The sequence below is a fragment of the Salmo trutta genome, chromosome 13, assembly GCF_901001165.1.
Source record: "Salmo trutta chromosome 13, fSalTru1.1, whole genome shotgun sequence".
NCBI lineage: Eukaryota > Metazoa > Chordata > Actinopteri > Salmoniformes > Salmonidae > Salmo > Salmo trutta.
The window spans coordinates 81,204,786-81,227,326 of record NC_042969.1 but is presented as its reverse complement, the minus strand read 5'-3'; the positions used below and the strand labels follow the sequence as shown (position 1 = coordinate 81,227,326).

Here is a 22,541-nt window from a genome sequence, read left to right as displayed (position 1 = left end):
AAACTGGATGCAGTCTATCACAGTGCCATCTGTTTGTCACCAAAGCCCCATATACTACCCACCACTGCGACCTGTATGCTCTCGTTGGCTGGCCCTCGCTACATATTCGTTGCAAGACCCACTGGCTCCAGGTCATCTATAAGTCTTTTCTAGGTAAAGCTCCGCCTTATCTCAGCTCACTGGTCACCATAGCAGCACCCACCCATAGCACGCGCTTCAGCAGGTATATCTCACTGGTCACGCCCAAAGCCAATTCCACATTTGGCCGCCTTTCCTTCCAGGTCTCTACTGCCAATGACTGGAACAAAATTTGCAAAAATCGCTGAAGTTGGAGACATATCTCCCTCACTAACTTCAAGCAGCAGCTATCTGAGCAGCTCACCGATCTCTGCAGCTGTACATAGCCCATCTGTAAATAGCCCATCCAACTACCTCATCCCCACATTGTTATTATTTACTTTTTTGCACACCAGTATTTCTACTTGCACATCATCATCTGCACATCTATCACTCCAGTGTTAATTTGCTAAATTGTAATTACTTCGCCACTATTGGCCTATTTATTGCCTTACCTCCTTACTCCATTTGCACTCACTGTATATAGATTTTTATATTGTTATTGAATGTACTTTTGTTTATCCCATGTGTAACTATCTTGGCCAGGTCGCAGTTGTAAATGAGAACTTCTTCTCAACTGGCCTACCTGGTTAAATAAAGGTGAAATAAATAAATATAGTATGTTTACTTTATCATGATCTTCTTATTTCTTATTTTTAGTGTGTTTTGTTCTACCTTGTTATTTTTAAAACTACATTGTTATTGGTTACTGCATTGTTGGGGTTAGAGCTGCAGGAAAAAAACATTCACTGTGCTTGTGCACATTAAAACTTGAATCTGAAATTGAAACTATACTACTCTATGGAAACTATTAATCTCTATGGATACGAAACCTCTATGGCTATTATACCTCTCTATGGATACTATACCTCTCTATGGATACTATACCTGTCTATGGATACATCTCTATGGATACTATACCTCTCTATGGATACATCTCTATGGATACTATACCGCTCTATGGATATTATACATCTCTATGGATACTATACCTGTCTATGGATACATCTCTATGGATACTATACCTGTCTATGGATACATCTCTATGGATACTATATATCTCTATGGATACTATACCTCTCTATGCCTACTATACATCTCCATGGCTACTATACATCTCTGTAGATTTGCATGGAGACACACCACAGGAGGCTGGTGCCGCCTTAATTGGGGAGGACAGGCTTTTAGTAATGACTGGAGCGGAATCAGTGGAATGTTATAAAATACATCAAACATGGTTTGATGCCATTCAATCGCTCTGTTTCAGCCATTATTATGAGCTGTCCTCCCCTCAGCATCCTCCACGTACACACACACTCTTTCTCTGTCTGCTTGTCTTACCATGGGTGTGTTGTCGTCAGGAAGTGAGCGGGGTGTGTAGGTGAACTCAGCGAATAAGGGATGAATCTCATCCACTGGCTCCAGCCCAGTTTCCAACAGCTGGGCCACTTCCTGCTCTGATACCTACACACACACACACACACACAAAAACACACACACACACACACACACACACACACACACACACACACACACACACACACACACACACACACACACACACACACACACACACACACACACACACACACACATATTACTGCTGCACTTAATGTCTGTGTGTGTGTGTGTGTGTGTGTGTTGGGGGTAGTGTGTGTGTGTGTGTGTGTGTGTTGGGGGTAGTGTGTGTGTGTTGGGGGTTAGTGTGTGTGTGTGTGTGTGTGTGTGTGTGTGTGTGTGTGTGTGTGTGTGTGTGTGTGTGTGTGTGTATGTGTGTTGGGGGGGTAGTGTGTGTGTGTGTGTGTGTTGGGCGGGTAGTGTGTGTGTGTGTTGGGGGGTAGTGTGTGTGTTTTGGGGGGGTAGTGTGTGTGTGTGTGTTGGGGGTAGTGTGTGTGTGTTGGGGGGGTAGTGTGTGTGTGTTGGGGGGGTAGTGTGTGTGTGTGTGTGTTGGGGGGGTAGTGTGTGTGGTGTTGGGGGGTAGTGTGTGTGTGTTGGGGGGTAGTGTGTGTGTTTTGGGGGGGTAGTGTGTGTGTTGGGGGTAGTGTGTGTGTTTTGGGGGGGTAGTGTGTGTGTGTGTGTTGGGGGGGTAGTGTGTGTGTGTGTGTTGGGGGGGTAGTGTGTGTGTGTTGGGGGGGTAGTGTGTGTGTGTGTTGGGGGGGTAGTGTGTGTGTTTTGGGGGGTAGTGTGTGTGTTGGGGGGTAGTGTGTGTGTTTTGGGGGGGTAGTGTGTGTGTGTGTTGGGGGGTAGTGTGTGTGTGTTGGGGGGTAGTGTGTGTGTGTCGGGGGGGTAGTGTGTGTGTGTGTTGGGGGGGTAGTGTGTGTGTGTGTTGGAGGGGTAGTGTGTGTGTGTGTGTGTGTGTTGGGGGGTAGTGTGTGTGTTGGGGGGGTAGTGTGTGTGTGTGTGTGTTGGGGGAGTAGTGTGTGTGTGTGTGTTGGGGGAGTAGTGTGTGTGTGTTGGGGGAGTAGTGTGTGTGTGTTGGGGGAGTAGTGTGTGTGTGTGTTGGGGGGGTAGTGTGTGTGTGTGTTGGGGGAGTTGTGTGTGTGTTGGGGGGGTAGTGTGTGTGTGTGTTGGGGGGTAGTGTGTGTGTGTTGGGGGGTAGTGTGTGTGTTTTGGGGGGGTAGTGTGTGTGTGTTGGGGGGTAGTGTGTGTGTGTGTTTTACCTTCATGTGGTACATCATCATCTCGTTGGCCAGGTGGGATCTGAACTGAGCCTCATGGACCTTCTTATACAGAAGAGACTGAAAACATACAGGAGAGACCAGTCAGTCAACCACATTATTATACAGGAGAGACCAGTCAGTCAACCACATTATTACACAGGAGAGACCAGTCAGTCAACCACATTAACATACAGGAGAGACCAGTCAGTCAACCACATTATTATACAGGAGAGACTGAACACAAACAGGAGAGACCAGTCAGTCAACCACATTATTATACAGGAGAGACCAGTCAGTCAACCACATTAATATACAGGAGAGACCAGTCAGTCAACCACATTATTATACAGGAGAGACCAGTCAGTCAACCACATTATTATACAGGAGAGACCAGTCAGTCAACCACATTATTAGACAGGAGAGACCAGTCAGTCAACCACATTAACATACAGGAGAGACCAGTCAGTCAACCACATTAACATACAGGAGAGACCAGTCAGTCAACCACATTAACATACAGGAGAGACCAGTCAGTCAACCACATTAACATACAGGAGAGACCAGTCAGTCAACCACATTATTATACAGGAGAGACCAGTCAGTCAACCACATTAACATACAGGAGAGACCAGTCAGTCAACCACATTAACATACAGGAGAGACCAGTCAGTCAACCACATTAACATACAGGAGAGACCAGTCAGTCAACCACATTAATATACAGGAGAGACCAGTCAGTCAACCACATTATTATACAGGAGAGACCAGTCAGTCAACCACATTAACATACAGGAGAGACCAGTCAGTCAACCACATTAACATACAGGAGAGACCAGTCAGTCAACCACATTATTATACAGGAGAGACCAGTCAGTCAACCACATTATTATACAGGAGAGACCAGTCAGTCAACCACATTATTATACAGGAGAGACCAGTCAGTCAACCACATTATTATACAGGAGAGACCAGTCAGTCAATCACATTATTATACAGGAGAGACCAGTCAGTCAACCACATTAATATACAGGAGAGACCAGTCAGTCAATCACAACCACATTATTATACAGGAGATACCAGTCAGTCAACCACATTAATATACAGGAGAGACCAGTCAGTCAACCACATTATTATACAGGAGAGAACAGTCAGTCAACCACATTAACATACAGGAGAGACCAGTCAGTCAACCACATTAACATAGAGGAGAGACGAGTCAGTCAACCACATTAATATACAGGAGAGACCAGTCAGTCAACCACATTATTATACAGGAGAGACCAGTCAGTCAACCACATTAATATACAGGAGAGACCAGTCAGTCAACCACATTAATATACAGGAGAGACCAGTCAGTCAACCACATTATTATACAGAGAGACCAGTCAGTCAACCACATTAATATACAGGAGAGACCAGTCAGTCAACCACATTATTATACAGGAGAGACCAGTCAGTCAAGCACATTATTATACAGGAGAGACCAGTCAGTCAACCACATTATTATACAGGAGAGACCAGTCAGTCAATCACAACCACATTAATATACAGGGGAGACCAGTCAGTCAACCACATTAATATACAGGAGAGACCAGTCAGTCAACCACATTATTATACAGGAGAGACCAGTCAGTCAACCACATTATTATACAGGAGAGACCAGTCAGTCAACCACATTATTATACAGGAGAGACCAGTCAGTCAACCACATTATTATACAGGAGAGACCAGTCAGTCAATCACAACCACATTAATATACAGGAGAGACCAGTCAGTCAACCACATTAATATACAGGAGAGACCAGTCAGTCAACCACATTATTATACAGGAGAGACCAGTCAGTCAACCACATTATTATACAGGAGAGACCAGTCAGTCAACCACATTATTACACTGGAAAGACCAGTCAGTCAACCACATTAATATACAGGAGAGACCAGTCAGTCAACCACATTAATATACAGGAGAGACCAGTCAGTCAACTACATTATTATACAGGAGAGACCAGTCAGTCAACCACATTAATATACAGGAGAAACCAGTCAGTCAACCACATTAATATACAGGAGAGACCAGTCAGTCCACCACATTATTATACAGGAGATACCCGTCAGTCAACCACAATAATATACAGGAGAGACCAGTCAGTCAACCACATTAATATACAGGAGAGACCAGTCAGTCAACCACATTATTATACAGGAGAGACCAGTCAGTCAACCACATTAATATACAGGAGAGACCAGTCAGTCAACCACATTAATATACCGGAGAGACCAGTCAGTCAATCACATTAATATACAGGAGAGACCAGTCAGTCAATCACATTATTACACAGGAGAGACCAGTCAGTCAATCACAACCACAATAATATACAGGAGAGACGAGTCAGTCAATCACAACCACATTAATATACAGGAGAGACCAGTCAGTCAACCACATTAATATACAGGAGAGACCAGTCAGTCAACCACATTAATATACAGGAGAGACCAGTCAGTCAACCACATTATTATACAGGAGAGACCAGTCAGTCAACCACATTATTATAAGGAGAGACCAGTCAGTCAACCACATTATTATACAGGAGAGACCAGTCAGTCAACCACATTAATATACAGGAGAGACCAGTCAGTCAACCACATTAACATACAGGAGAGACCAGTAAGTCAACGACATTAATAAACAGGAAAGACCAGTCAGTCAATCACAACCACATTATTATACAGGAGAGACCAGTCAGTCAACCACATTAATATACAGGAGAGACCAGTCAGTCAACCACATTAATATACAGGAGAGACCAGTCAGTCAAATGCAATGTTATACCGGAGAGACCAGTCAGTCAACCACATTAATATACAGGAGAGACCAGTCAGTCAACCACATTAATATACAGGAGAGACCAGTCAGTCAACCACAATATTATACAGGAGACACCAGTCAGTCAACCACATTATTATACAGGAGAGACCAGTCAGTCAACCACATTATTATACAGGAGAGACCAGTCAGTCAACCACATTATTATAAGGAGAGACCAGTCAGTCAACCACATTATTATACAGGAAAGACCAGTCAGTCAACCACATTAATATACAGGAGAGACCAGTCAGTCAACCACATTAACATACAGGAGAGACCAGTCAGTCAACCACATTAATATACAGGAAAGACCAGTCAGCCAACCACATTAATATACAGGAGAGACCAGTCAGTCAACCACATTATTATACAGGAGAGACCAGTCAGTCAATCACAACCACATTAATATACAGGAGAGACCAGTCAGTCAACCACAATATTATACAGGAGAGAGCAGTCAGTCCACCACATTAATATACAGGAGAGACCAGTCGGTCAACCACATTAATATACAGGAGAGACCAGTCAGTCAACCACATTATTATACAGGAGAGACCAGTCAGTCAACCACATTATTATACAGGAGAGACCAGTCAGTCAACCACATTATTATACAGGAGAGACCAGTCAGTCAACCACATTATTACACTGGAAAGACCAGTCAGTCAACCACATTAATATACAGGAGAGACCAGTCAGTCAACCACATTAATATACAGGAGCGACCAGTCAGTCAACTACATTATTATACAGGAGAGACCAGTCAGTCAACCACATTAATATACAGGAGAAACCAGTCAGTCAACCACATTAATATACAGGAGAGACCAGTCAGTCCACCACATTATTATACAGGAGATACCCGTCAGTCAACCACAATAATATACAGGAGAGACCAGTCAGTCAACCACATTAACATACAGGAGAGACCAGTCAGTCAACCACATTAACATAGAGGAGAGACGAGTCAGTCAACCACATTAATATACAGGAGAGACCAGTCAGTCAACCACATTATTATACAGGAGAGACCAGTCAGTCAACCACATTAATATACAGGAGAGACCAGTCAGTCAACCACATTAATATACAGGAGAGACCAGTCAGTCAACCACATTATTATACAGAGAGACCAGTCAGTCAACCACATTAATATACAGGAGAGACCAGTCAGTCAACCACATTATTATACAGGAGAGACCAGTCAGTCAAGCACATTATTATACAGGAGAGACCAGTCAGTCAACCACATTATTATACAGGAGAGACCAGTCAGTCAATCACAACCACATTAATATACAGGGGAGACCAGTCAGTCAACCACATTAATATACAGGAGAGACCAGTCAGTCAACCACATTATTATACAGGAGAGACCAGTCAGTCAACCACATTATTATACAGGAGAGACCAGTCAGTCAACCACATTATTATACAGGAGAGACCAGTCAGTCAACCACATTATTATACAGGAGAGACCAGTCAGTCAATCACAACCACATTAATATACAGGAGAGACCAGTCAGTCAACCACATTAATATACAGGAGAGACCAGTCAGTCAACCACATTATTATACAGGAGAGACCAGTCAGTCAACCACATTATTATACAGGAGAGACCAGTCAGTCAACCACATTATTACACTGGAAAGACCAGTCAGTCAACCACATTAATATACAGGAGAGACCAGTCAGTCAACCACATTAATATACAGGAGAGACCAGTCAGTCAACTACATTATTATACAGGAGAGACCAGTCAGTCAACCACATTAATATACAGGAGAAACCAGTCAGTCAACCACATTAATATACAGGAGAGACCAGTCAGTCCACCACATTATTATACAGGAGATACCCGTCAGTCAACCACAATAATATACAGGAGAGACCAGTCAGTCAACCACATTAATATACAGGAGAGACCAGTCAGTCAACCACATTATTATACAGGAGAGACCAGTCAGTCAACCACATTATTATACAGGAGAGAGCAGTCAGTCAACCACATTAATATACAGGAGAGACCAGTCAGTCAACCACATTAATATACAGGAGAGACCAGTCAGTCAACCACAATATCATATAGGAGAGACCAGTCAGTCAACCACATTAATATACAGGAGAGACCAGTCAGTCAATCACATTAATATACAGGAGAGACCAGTCAGTCAACCACATTATTATACAGGAGAGACCAGTCAGTCAACAACATTAATATACAGGAGAGACCAGTCAGTCAACCACATTATTATACAGGAGAGACCAGTCAGTCAATCACATTAATATACAGGAGAGACCAGTCAGTCAACCACATTAATATACCGGAGAGACCAGTCAGTCAATCACATTAATATACAGGAGAGACCAGTCAGTCAATCACATTATTACACAGGAGAGACCAGTCAGTCAATCACAACCACAATAATATACAGGAGAGACGAGTCAGTCAATCACAACCACATTAATATACAGGAGAGACCAGTCAGTCAACCACATTAATATACAGGAGAGACCAGTCAGTCAACCACATTAATATACAGGAGAGACCAGTCAGTCAACCACATTATTATACAGGAGAGACCAGTCAGTCAACCACATTATTATAAGGAGAGACCAGTCAGTCAACCACATTATTATACAGGAGAGACCAGTCAGTCAACCACATTAATATACAGGAGAGACCAGTCAGTCAACCACATTAACATACAGGAGAGACCAGTAAGTCAACGACATTAATAAACAGGAAAGACCAGTCAGTCAATCACAACCACATTATTATACAGGAGAGACCAGTCAGTCAACCACATTAATATACAGGAGAGACCAGTCAGTCAACCACATTAATATACAGGAGAGACCAGTCAGTCAACCACAATGTTATACAGGAGAGACCAGTCAGTCAACCACATTAATATACAGGAGAGACCAGTCAGTCAACCACATTAATATACAGGAGAGACCAGTCAGTCAACCACAATATTATACAGGAGACACCAGTCAGTCAACCACATTATTATACAGGAGAGACCAGTCAGTCAACCACATTATTATACAGGAGAGACCAGTCAGTCAACCACATTATTATAAGGAGAGACCAGTCAGTCAACCACATTATTATACAGGAGAGACCAGTCAGTCAACCACATTAATATACAGGAGAGACCAGTCAGTCAACCACATTAACATACAGGAGAGACCAGTCAGTCAACCACATTAATATACAGGAAAGACCAGTCAGCCAACCACATTAATATACAGGAGAGACCAGTCAGTCAACCACATTATTATACAGGAGAGACCAGTCAGTCAATCACAACCACATTAATATACAGGAGAGACCAGTCAGTCAACCACAATATTATACAGGAGAGAGCAGTCAGTCCACCACATTAATATACAGGAGAGACCAGTCGGTCAACCACATTAATATACAGGAGAGACCAGTCAGTCAACCACATTATTATACAGGAGAGACCAGTCAGTCAACCACATTATTATACAGGAGAGACCAGTCAGTCAACCACATTATTATACAGGAGAGACCAGTCAGTCAACCACATTATTACACTGGAAAGACCAGTCAGTCAACCACATTAATATACAGGAGAGACCAGTCAGTCAACCACATTAATATACAGGAGAGACCAGTCAGTCAACTACATTATTATACAGGAGAGACCAGTCAGTCAACCACATTAATATACAGGAGAAACCAGTCAGTCAACCACATTAATATACAGGAGAGACCAGTCAGTCCACCACATTATTATACAGGAGATACCCGTCAGTCAACCACAATAATATACAGGAGAGACCAGTCAGTCAACCACATTAATATACAGGAGAGACCAGTCAGTCAACCACATTATTATACAGGAGAGACCAGTCAGTCAACCACATTATTATACAGGAGAGAGCAGTCAGTCAACCACATTAATATACAGGAGAGACCAGTCAGTCAACCACATTAATATACAGGAGAGACCAGTCAGTCAACCACAATATTATATAGGAGAGACCAGTCAGTCAACCACATTAATATACAGGAGAGACCAGTCAGTCAATCACATTAATATACAGGAGAGACCAGTCAGTCAACCACATTATTATACAGGAGAGACCAGTCAGTCAACAACATTAATATACAGGAGAGACCAGTCAGTCAACCACATTATTATACAGGAGAGACCAGTCAGTCAATCACATTAATATACAGGAGAGACCAGTCAGTCAACCACATTAATATACCGGAGAGACCAGTCAGTCAATCACATTAATATACAGGAGAGACCAGTCAGTCAATCACATTATTACACAGGAGAGACCAGTCAGTCAATCACAACCACAATAATATACAGGAGAGACGAGTCAGTCAATCACAACCACATTAATATACAGGAGAGACCAGTCAGTCAACCACATTAATATACAGGAGAGACCCGTCAGTCAACCACATTAATATACAGGAGAGACCAGTCAGTCAACCACATTATTATACAGGAGAGACCAGTCAGTCAACCACATTATTATAAGGAGAGACCAGTCAGTCAACCACATTATTATACAGGAGAGACCAGTCAGTCAACCACATTAATATACAGGAGAGACCAGTCAGTCAACCACATTATTATACAGGAGAGACCAGTCAGTCAACCACATTATTATACAGGAGAGACCAGTCAGTCAACCACATTAATATACAGGAGAGACCAGTCAGTCAACCACATTATTATACAGGAGAGACCAGTCAGTCAACCACATTAATATACAGGAGAGACCAGTCAGTCAACCACATTATTATACAGGAGAGACCAGTCAGTCAACCACATTAATATACAGGAGAGACAAGTCAGTCAACCACATTATTATACAGGAGAGACCAGTCAGTCAACCACATTAATATACAGGAGAGACCAGTCAGTCAACCACATTAATATACAGGAGAGACCAGTCAGTCAACCACATTAATATACAGGAGAGACCAGTAAGTCAACCACATTAATATACAGGAGAGACCACTCAGTCAACCACATTATTATACAGGAGAGACCAGTCAGTCAACCACATTATTATACAGGAGAGACCAGTCAGTCAACCACATTAATATATAGGAGAGACCAGTCAGTCAACCACATTAATATACAGGAGAGACCAGTCAGTCAATCACATTAATATACAGGAGAGACCAGTCAGTCAACCACATTAATATACAGGAGAGACCAGTCAGTCAACCACATTAATATACAGGAGAGACCAGTCAGTCAACCACATTAATATACAGGAGAGACCAGTCAGTCAACCACATTAATATACAGGAGAGAGCAGTCAGTCAACCACATTATTATACAGGAGAGACCAGTCAGTCAATCACATTATTATACAGGAGAGACCAGTCAGTCAACCACATTAATATACAGGAGAGACCAGTCAGTCAACCACATTAATATACAGGAGAGACCAGTCAGTCAACCACATTAATATACAGGAGAGACCAGTCAGTCAACCACATTAATATACAGGAGAGACCAGTCAGTCAACCACATTAATATACAGGAGAGAGCAGTCAGTCAACCACATTATTATACAGGAGAGACCAGTCAGTCAATCACATTATTATACAGGAGAGACCAGTCAGTCAACCACATTAATATACAGGAGAGACCAGTCAGTCAACCACATTAATATACAGGAGAGACCAGTCAGTCAACCACATTAATATACAGGAGAGACCAGTCAGTCAACCACATTAATATACAGGAGAGACCAGTCAGTCAACCACATTAATATACAGGAGAGACCAGTCAGTCAACCATGTCTGACCACAACTAAATCCACACCACATCGATAGGGCACTAACCATCAGTCCCTTATCCTACTGTTTAAAACACTCTGTGTGACTGTGGCATGACTAGAATGCCAGAGATCAGCGGTTCTTGTGTAGCTTTGGGTAGTGTGTCTGACTCACGTGTGCGATGCTGATTCCACAGTAGATGGAGAAAGCAGTGGCCAGGTCCTCATCGAATCGGTTAAACCACGGTCCATTAGTCTTATTGACCAACTCAGCCACCCCAATCACCTCTGGGAGAGAGGGAGAGAGAGAGGGGGAGAGGGAGAGGGAGAAAAAGAGAGGGAGAGGGAGAAATGAGAGAGAGAGAGACAGACAGAGAGAGAGAGAGAAACAGAGAGGGAGAGGGAGAAATGAGAGACACAGACAGAGAGAGAGAGAGAGAAACAGAGGGAGAGAGACAGAGAACGATTTGTGACCTGTTGCCACAAGAAAAGGTCAACCAGTGAAGAACAAACACCATTGTAAATATAACCCATATTTATGCTTATTTATTTTCCCTTTTGTACTTTAACCATTTGTACACCGTTACAACACCGTATGGCATTTGTAAATGTCTTTATTCCGAGTGTAATGTTTACTGTTAATTTTTATTGTTTATTTTACTGTTTATTTCACTTGCTTTGGCAATGTTAACAGTTGTTTCCCATGCCAATAAAGCCCCTTGAATTGAAGAAGGGAGATGAGAAATGGAGCAGTATAGGTGATGCTGTGTATTGAATGGTTGTGTATGGAATTGTTTAGTCCAGTGTAGTGTTAGTTTAGTTGTTTACTCCAGTGTAGTGTTAGTTCAGATATTTACTCCAGTGTAGTGTTAGTTTAGTTGTTAACACCAGTAGTGTTAGTTCAGTTATTTACTCCAGTGTAGTGTTAGTTCAGCTATTTACTCCAGTGTAGTGTTCGTTTAGTTGTTTACTCCAGTGTAGTGTAGTTCAGCTATTTACTCCAGTGTAGTGTTAGTTTAGTTGTTAACTCCAGTGTAGTGTTAGTTTATTGTTAACACCATTAATGTTAGTTCAGTTGTTTACTCCAGTGTAGTGTTTGTTTAGTTGTTAACTCCAGTGTAGTGTTAGTTCAGTTGTTAACACCAGTAATGTTAGTTTATTGTTAACACCAGTAGTGTTAGTTTAGTTGTTAACACCAGTAGTGTTAGTTTAGGTGTTTACTCCAGTGTAGTGTTAGTTCAGTTGTTAACACTAGTAGTGTTAGTTTAGTTGTTAACACCAGTAGTGTTAGTTCAGTTGTTAACACTAGTAGTGTTAGTTCAGTTGTTAACACCAGTCGTGTTAGTTCAGTTGTTAACACCAGTAGTGTTAGTTTAGTTGTTAACACCAGTAGTGTTAGTTCAGTTGTTAACACCAGTAGTGTTAGTTTAGTTGTTAACACCAGTAGTGTTAGTTTAGTTGTTAACACCAGTCGTGTTAATTCAGTTGTTTACTCCAGTGTAGTGTTAGTTCAATTGTTAACACCAGTAGTGTTAGTTTAGTTCTCACCATTGTTCTCGTCCTTGATGGGGAAGCAGAGGATGTTGCGTGTTCTAAACCCGGTGCTGTCGTCCACTCCTCGGTAGAACAGAGGGTGGGAGTACGCATCCTTAATGTTCAGGATCTGCCCAGTCATAGCTACATGACCCGCTATGCCCTGGTCCGCAGGGATACGAAACTCCTTCTGCACACACACAGACTATCTTTAGAATCTTCTTCTTCGTCGTTAACGGCATCATCATTATAATCTTTGTAATCGTCAAACAGAGAAGTTCTAGACGTGTTCTACCTCATCATCACTGACCACACCCCCATCAAACACCTTGGCAACCAGCTCATGGCTGACTTGATCCAATAGGAACACAGAACAACTATAGACAGAGAGAGAGAATAAATATTATATTCTATTTTCCTCCACATTAGTTATTCTGGAAAGCATGTTAGCTGGTTTAGTTTGTTTCACATCAAGAACTCACATCTCTGCATCACTGAGGTTCCTGGCCTCAACTATAATCTCTTGCAACAGCACAGACACATCATCTACAGAGAGAGAGAGAGAGAGAGCACAGGGTGGGGATGGATGGATAAGCAGGCTGATCTACCACAAGTAGGGTTGTATTATCAGTCTGTAGGGATTCGATCTGAGCCGGAGGAGAGAAGAGAGGAGGAGAGGAGAGAACAGAGGAGAGGAGAGGAGGAGACGAGAGAACAGAGGAGAGGAGAGAACACAGGAGAGGAGAGGAGGGAGGAGAGGAGAGGAGAGGAGGAGGAGACGAGAGAACAGAGGAGAGGAGAGGAGAGGAGAGGAGGGAGGGAGGGAGGGAGGGAGGGAGGGAGGGAGGGAGGGAGGGAGGAGAGGAGAGGAGAGGAGAGGAGAGAACAGAGGAGAGGAGAGGAGAGAACAGAGGAGAGGAAAGGAGAGGAGAGGAGAGGAGAGGAGAGGAGAGAGGAGAGAGGGAGGGGGAGAGGAGAGAACAGAGGAGAGGAGAGGAGAGGAGAGGAGAGGAGAGGAGAGAACAGAGGAGAGGAGAGGAGAGAACAGAGGAGAGGAGAGGAGAGGAGAGGAGAGAGGAGAGAGGAGAGAGGAGAGAGGAGAGGAGAGAAGGGAGGATAACTCACCCAGATGTGTGAAGAGATTCTTGGCTACCTGTAACAGTGCCTGACACTCCACTTTGAGTTTCTGTTCTTTCTGGAAGGCCAGTGTGGAGGTGAGGACAGTGGAGGTGTAACAGAAGCAGTGCTGGATCTTATGTTCGTCCGCCTCTGTGTGTCTGCACAGAGAGAACACATTTGTATCCAAAATGAAACATTGAATTCCAAAGTGGAGAAAAGTTGACTGATCAATAGAATAATATGTGTTTAAACAGGCCAGATGGATAGACTAAAGGCCTCAGCTGTTACAATAACATCAGTTACACAACTCTGCCTGCAGATGGCAACACCTCACCACTCCGATCACTATAGAGGAGAGACCAGCAGAATGTCAATAAAAGGGAAAAAACGGTGGTCATTCTAGACTAGAGGACTTGATTATGAAGGATTTCTTTTTCAGGTCAGGTCACATAATCAGGAAAAACGATTCCCTCATCCAGTCACCACTCTGCAGAAACTCAACCTCTGAGACTGGGCTGTTTCTGACAGTAGGCTGGCGCTAGACCCTGATTGGCTTGTTGGCACAAAGAATCAGTAGGCTATCTGGAATGCAGATTCCTCTAAGCACGGGAAGCATCAGATATCTGTCTGGCAGAACATACGGCATGTGATAGGAGGATAGAACCGGGAAGGGGACGAGAGAGGGACCGGGTGGAATGAGAGACAGATGGAGAGAGTATAATAGAGGTGGAAAGGGACGAGTGTGATTGATAGAGATATTTAGAGGAAAGTAGAGTAGAGTGGGGGCTGTTGCCTGACAACTGAGATGAAAGATGGATGGAGGGACAGAGGGATGGAGGGGTGGAAAAATGGACTCTGAATTAAAGGTTAAATTCAAGGAAAATAGTGCTATTGGATTTTTACTGTCTCCATTCTCTCCTACTAATCAGGGATGGATTCAGACCTGGGACATCAGGTGAGTGAACCCCCCAGCCAATCAGCAACATTAACAAATCAATGAACTAGCATCAGTATTTCAGCCCTCGAGGGGTTAATGATTAGCCCCGCCCTACAACACCAACATCATCCAGGGATGGGAGGGATGATGAGAGAGGGATGATGAGAGAGAGGGATGATGGGAGAGAGGGATGATGGGAGAGAGGGATGATGGGAGAGAGGGATGATGGGAGAGAGGGATGATGAGAGAGAGGGATGATGGGAGAGAGGGATGACGAGAGAGAGGGATGATGGGAGAGAGGGATGATGGGAGAGAGGGATGATGGGAGATGAGATAGAGGGATGATGGGAGAGAGGGATGATGGGAGATGAGATAGAGGGATGATGAGATAGAGGGATGATGGGAGAGAGGGATGATGGGAGAGAGGGATGATGGGAGAGAGGGATGATGGGAGAGAGGGATGATGGGAGATGAGATAGAGGGATGATGGGAGAGAGGGATGATGGGAGAGAGGGATGATGGGAGATGAGATAGAGGGATGATGGGAAAGAAGGATAGGAAAAAGGAGTAAGTTATACTGTAAATACCAGAAATAAGAGGATAAACTCATCTGCTACACAGTTCACTAATAATCCCCTACATAGCCAGTCTGTCAGTGTTACTATGGGGACTGTAGTCAGCCCTATCATTAGCCCCCACTGAGGATACTATGGGATGTCTTCCTCTCAGATTCTAGCCAAGATCCTGTCACTGTGTGTGTGTGTGTGTGTGTGTGTGTGTGTGTGTGTGTCGAGGGGTAATAACTCTTTGAAAGGAAGAGATGAGTGGCTTTAATCTCCAGCCACTATAATACGATTAGAAATGTATCATCTATAACTAACAGAGAAAGAGAGGCAGGAACAGACAGGAAGAGGCAGGAACAGACAGGAAGAGGCAGGAACAGAGGAAGGGAAAAAGCAGACGGGAAGAGGCAGGAACAGAGGAAGGGAAAAAGCAGATGAGGAGGAAGTGAGAGAGAAGAGATATGACAGAAGGAGGAAGATAAATGTTTTCAGAGTCTAGAGCCAAAACGTCAGCAGAGAGCTTACTGGGATTACTGCTGTCCTTAGCAATACTTCACATTCCTCCCTCTCTGTCACACTGTGTGTGTGTGTGTGTGTGTGTGTGTGTGTGTGTGTGTGTGTGTGTGTGTGTGTGTGTGTGTCTTACCTTTGTCCTCCCTGCTTGTTGAAGGCGCAGGCTAGTGCCACCACCTGGCCAGTGGCTCTGCTGACCACAGGGACACACAGCAGAGAGGACACCTCACTGTCCAGCATACTGGACAGCTGTCTACACTCCTCCTAGAGGGAGAGACAGGGAGAGGGTGAGAGAGAGATTTTTAGATTTTTTTGTTTTTCTTTAATGATACATCCTAATTTCATTAAAACCCCAATTTAAAAAACAAATATCCCCTCTACTGCATACTCAACTTGCCCTTTACCCCCGATACAAAACAAACCACACATCACAATAACCAAAACCTCACCACTTCCACAACCGCATATCCAACCCATCTTCCACAGCTGTACAGACATCCCCCCAACATACCATATCTCCTGAAACATCTGCATACTTGTAATAATTTTATAGAACTCAAATTCCACCCTACAGTGGCCTTGCAAAAGTACCAAGCAAGCGGCATCATGAAGACCAAGGAGCTCTCCAAACAGGTCAGGTACAAAGTTGTGGAGAAGCACAGATCAGGGTTGGGTTATAAAAAAATATCAGAAACTTTGAAAATCCGACGGAGCACCATTAAATCCATTCTTTAAAAAATGTAAAAAAGTAAACACGATTTGTGTTCGCCAAAAGGCATATGGGAGACTCCCCAAACATATGGAAAAAGGTACTCTGGTCAGATGAGACTAAAATTGAGCTTTTCGGCCATCAAGGAAAACGCTATCTCTGGTGCAAACCCAACACCTCCCATCACCCCGAGAACCTCATCCCCACATTGAAGCATGGTGGTGGCAGCATCATGCTGTGGGGATGTTTTTAATCGGCAGGGACTGGGAAACTGGTCAGAACTGAAGGAGTGATGGAATGGCGCTAAGTACAGGGAAATTCTTGAGGGAAACCTGTTTCAGTCTTCCAGAGAGGTGAGACTGGGAAGGAGGTTCACCTTCCAGCTGGACAATGACCCTAAGCATACTGCTAAAGCAACACGTGAGTGCTTCATGGGGAAACATTTAAATGTCTTGGGATGGCCTAGTCAAAGCCCAGACCTCAATCCAATTGAAAATCTGTGGTATGACTTAAAGATTGCTGTGCATCAGCGGAACCCATCCAACTTGAAGGAGATGGAGCAGTTTTGCCTTGAAGAATTGTAAAAAATCTCAGTGGCCAGATGTGCCAAGCTAATAGAGACATATCCCAAGAGACATGCAGCTATAATTGCTGCAAAAGGTGGCTCTACAAAGTTTTGACTTTGGAGGGGGGGGGGGGGGTAGTTATGCAAGCTCAAGTTTTCCGTTTTTTTTTGTCAGATTTCTTATTTGTTTCACTATAAAAAATATTTTGCATCTTCAAAGTGGTAGGCATGTTGGTTAAATCAAATGATACAAACCCCCCCAAAAATCTATTTTCATTCCAGGCTGCTAATACCTTCGCAAGCCACTGTAAGGTGTGCAGAGACCATCGCATTAAATAATAGTAAAGGGTCTGTTATCCCTCCACCTTTGACCCTGTTCCTCCTTGTTAGCTAAATAGCCAACTTTGCCTGAGCAAACAGAAAATTCAACAACACACATTTGGCCTTTTCTTTATTTGAACAGTAAACTCCACCCCAACCTCTCACACAGACATTCCAACAGAGACATTAATGGCATTAACCTGGCACACACAGAAAACACCTCCCCAGTATTCTCTCCAGGAGCCTAAGAGACGTCATTCCTGTTTGCTGTGCAAGGACTTCCAGGTTTTCCACCCTCCTCCCCCAGCAGCCGCAGGTCACCCAGCCTTAGTAAACCCGCTGCCATCAATCGCCTCTGCAGGGTGGCCAAATGAACCGATCTAAAAAGGATAGATGGATTGTGGAAGATAGGCTCCTCCCACAGCCCAGGCTGCACACCCCCTTCTCATGTGGGCCTTAGCAGCTGCCAGGCCCTCATCACCGCAGAGTAAAGATCAGAGAGACTTGATGTACTCAGCTTCTCCAGCCTCATAAGGAACAGCTGCCGGTCCAACCCTAATCTGCCAGCTCTCCTCAGCAGTGTGCATGCTGGTCCCCTCCAGCCAACATCAGTATGGTATAGCAGTCTCTGCGCCGCTTTTAGTCGGAATGGAACCACTCTGCACTCCAGTTCCACCAGGCCCTGTCCTCCTTCATGGACAGACATATACAACACTGCCAGCCTCAGCCAGTGATGGCCCAACCTGAAAAAAATCCACCAGCTTGCATTGCAAGTCTGCAAGCAGACCGGCAGGGGGGTTGAGGACAGCCAGTTTATGCCACAGGGGGGATGCCACCAGGTTGTTGATTATCAGCACCATCCCTTTATATGACACTTGGGACAGGAGCCACCTCCACCTGGCCAGTCTTAACACCACTGCCTGTGACAGCCCCTCCCAGTTCTTCCTGACCCACCTCTCTGAGCCCAGGTACAACCACAAAATGTTAAGCCCTTCACAACCCCACTGCAAACCCCCTGGAAGCAGGGGGGGGGCCCTATCCATCAATGCCCCACATAACAGAGCTTTGCTCTTGCCCCAGTTCACCTGAGCTGACGAAGCTCCCTCGTACACCTTCAGACTATTCTCTAGTGCCTGCATGTCCTGCCCATCACAGAAACGTAATCTGCATACACCGACACTGCTATACTTGTCTACACACCTATGCCTGTCTGTATATAACTGCCCCGATAGAGGGCATCCTTGTCTAATGCCCCACCTCTCCCAGACTGGCCTACTGAGCCCCCCTCCCACCTTGATCATACATGATGCCCCAGCATACAATATCTTCACACAGGCCAAAAACCGTTCCCCAAACACAGACATCACATTAAACAGATACTCATGGTCCACTCTGTCAAAAGCCTTCTCTTGGTCTAAAGAGACCAGTCCAAAGTTCCCATTAGAAACTCTCGAACATGTCTCTGATTAAGAACAAGTTGTCCGTGATTGAGCATCCCGGTACACAATACGTCTGGTTCTTGGTTACTATAGAGACCAGATGGGGCTTCAGTTTCTTAGCGAGGACCTTGGCAAATAGCTTGTAGTCTGCGCAGAGCAATGCCACAGGCCACCAGTTCTTAAGTTCACACAAGTACCCTTTTTCGGGATGGAGAGTCAGAGCCGCCCGACGACAGCTCAACTCTCCAACCCCGATGCATTCACGCAACACGCAAAATAAGTCCAGTCCAATTATTCCCCTAGAATGTTTTTATTAAACTCCACTGAGGGTCCATCGACCGCCGGTGCATGGCCAGGGGGGGACATCTGGGTTACGGCCTCTGCCCATTCATGGGACAACAGGGGAATGTCCATTTCATCCCTCTGTGCCAGAGAGAGCTTAGGGAGTCCTGCGAACAAGACCTGAGCACACATAGGATCACACAGTTCTGCCCTACACAACTCAGTATAAAACTCCACAGTTTGCTCCCGCATCTCCCCCACCACAGAGGCCACCCGCTCATCCGACAGCCGTAGACAATGCATACCCTTGGCTTCACCATTCTGTATTTTCCAAACCAAAGAAGAAGGAGTTGGGAGTATCCATCTCCTTGAGCATGGAGAACCTAGCTCTTACAAGTGCTCCCTTTGCTTTAACCTGGAAAAAGCTGCCCAGGTCCCTGCATAATTCAGCTAAATTAGTCTGGAGGCCTACATTGCCTTTCCCCACCATCTCTACCTCCACCTCACTAATACTACGCTCTAGTTCCCACAATACTCTCCTAGCCTCTGAGGATGAGAGAGCTGTATACTGTTGACAGAAAAGCCACATTTTCACTTTTCCCACATCCCACCATTGACTCAGAGAATAATACTCCTCTCTTTTCTGCCCCCACCTTTCCCAAAAAGTCTGGAAACCTGAGCAAAAGTGGCATCTTGTAAGAGCTTTACATTAAACTTCCAATAGGATGCCTGCTGAGGCCCTGGTGAAATAGACAGCCGTGCCATGGTTATGTGGTGCTCCAAGAAACCCACCGGGAGAACGGTAGCACCCAACAGCCTATTGCTGCAGTCACCCTAGCCCCAAAAACCTTCACCCATATATACTGTCTTATGTTGGGATGTCTAGTTCTCCAAACATCCACTTGGTCAAACGGATTAATGATGTTCCTTAACACCCCCACTGAGCCTGAATGAGGCTCCTCCCCATCCATGGTACAGTTCCAGTCCCTGCTGACCACCAGCGTCTCCTCAGGTTCTACCTGTGGGAGTTCCTGTCTAAGACACCCAAACAAAAGCCCCCTCTCTCTCTCCCTGTGTTAGGCGCATACATAAAACCCCTGTTGTTCATTTCTGCTTTTACTACAAGCAATCTAGTCCCCTAGCCTCCCCTTTGAGGGGCACATTTTAACGGCCAGATCCGGTTTAAAAAGGACTGCCACCCCTGCACTAACATTTGTCCCATGGCTCAGCATACTTGCCTCTTTCCACCAGAGCCCCAAATCAACTTCATTCACCACATCACTATGTGTCTCCTGCAGAAACAAAACCTGTACTTTTTTTGGTTTTACAGACTCACCCAACAGACTCCTCTTTTCCCGCATCTATGGTGCCATTTATATTAAGTGAGCCTACCCAAAGAGTATCCATAAGAAGTGGGAGAAAAGCCAGCAAAGTAAGAGACCAATAGTAAGAGACCAACTCACTTCCTCAACCTAAACCGTTTCCTGGGTGAGAGAACACCATGCCCCTCATTTTTCCTAGCGTGTTGTACTGATCTTATAAACTTTCCCGGATCACAAAAAAAAGACTTCACAATTAACCTTTCTCCCTTTAGTCTCATTCAGTAACCTTGACAGTTGCCTCACTGTGTACTTTGACCCCTCTGCCTGAGTGGCTGTCAGCTCTGGACCCATTGAGGAGGAGTCTGAAAAGAAAGCCTCATCATCATCCTCTTCCTCAGACTCACCTTCTTCCTCCTTATCTCCATCTCCTATCCTGACCACCTGCCCTTTCTCTCTAGTCGGGGCCTCCCTCCCAGCACCAGGCAAAGGTTCCTTGTTGCCTTTTACCACATCAGCTTCTCCTCTCCCACTTCCTTTCTTCTCCCCCTTTTTCCTCTTCTGCATGACACCCTCCTCCTCCCCCCTAGTCTCTTACACTTCCCCAATATACTCTCCTCATCCCAGCCTCATCTACACCACCATCCATGACCTGACTAGACCCAGCCTCATCTACACCACCATCCATGACCTGACTAGACCCAGCCTCATCTACACCACCATCCATGACATGACTAGACCCAGCCTCATCTACACCACCATCTATAACATGACTAGACCCAGCCTCATCTACACCACCATCTATAACCTGACTAGACCCAGCCTCATCTACACCACCATCTAAAACCTGATTAGACCCAGCCTCATCTACACCACCATCCATAACCTGACTAGACCCAGCCTCATCTACACCACCATCCATAACCTGACTAGACCCAGCCTCATCTACACCACCATCTAAAACCTGATTAGACCCAGCCTCATCTACACCACCATCCATGACATGATTAGACCCAGCCTCATCTACACCACCATCCATGACATGACTAGACCCAGCCTCATCTACACCACCATCCATGACATGACTAGACCCAGCCTCATCTACACCACCATCTATGACATGACTAGACCCAGCCTCATCTACACCACCATCTATAACCTGACTAGACCCAGCCTCATCTACACCACCATCTATAACCTGACTAGACCCAGCCTCATCTAACCACCATCTATAACCTGACTAGACCCAGCCTCATCTAACCACCATCTATAACCTGATTAGACCCAGCCTCATCTACACCACCATATCTAGCATGACTAGACCCAGCCTCATCTACACCACCATATCTAGCATGACTAGACCCAGCCTCATCTACACCACCATATCTAGCATGACTAGACCCAGCCTCATCTACACCACCATCTAAAGCAGGCCTGGGCAATTATTTTCATGGAGGGCCACATTAGAATATATTTTTGCCATCGTGGGCCAGAATCATATTACAGGATTATACACCATGTGTATGACTGTGTTGACAGCTATATCTGCTGTAAATCACGTCCAGATATGCTACTTATTTAACTTTTTTAACATGCACAGAAATAAACCACATCCCTGTTCTCCTTTTGGTAGATATTTCCATTATTAAACATGTAATGAACTACATGGAGGGAAAAGTACACTGTGCATTCAGCACCACGGAGAGAACCCTTGTTAACGGGTTGCACAAAAACACAAGAAAGAGAGAGAGCTCTACATTACATTTAAACTACAGTGTGAGGAGTGAAGTCTCTGATGGGCATT

At 44.6% G+C, this 22,541-nt stretch overlaps 1 protein-coding gene across 1 annotated transcript in view; it reads right to left on the bottom strand.

The window, feature by feature from the left end:
• The window catches only part of LOC115206605 (cGMP-dependent 3',5'-cyclic phosphodiesterase), a gene marked incomplete at its 5' end in the record, with an annotated part of 58,562 nt that overhangs the window by 11,792 nt on the left and 24,229 nt on the right, over positions 1 to 22,541 (bottom strand). Inside the window, 8 exons of the mRNA XM_029773751.1 lie at positions 1,459 to 1,581; positions 2,778 to 2,855; positions 11,613 to 11,725; positions 12,986 to 13,160; positions 13,266 to 13,347; positions 13,453 to 13,516; positions 14,096 to 14,247; positions 16,236 to 16,366. Of these exons, the coding sequence (XP_029629611.1) occupies positions 1,459 to 1,581; positions 2,778 to 2,855; positions 11,613 to 11,725; positions 12,986 to 13,160; positions 13,266 to 13,347; positions 13,453 to 13,516; positions 14,096 to 14,247; positions 16,236 to 16,366 (918 nt within the window). The remainder of the gene's footprint in view (positions 1 to 1,458; positions 1,582 to 2,777; positions 2,856 to 11,612; positions 11,726 to 12,985; positions 13,161 to 13,265; positions 13,348 to 13,452; positions 13,517 to 14,095; positions 14,248 to 16,235; positions 16,367 to 22,541) is intronic.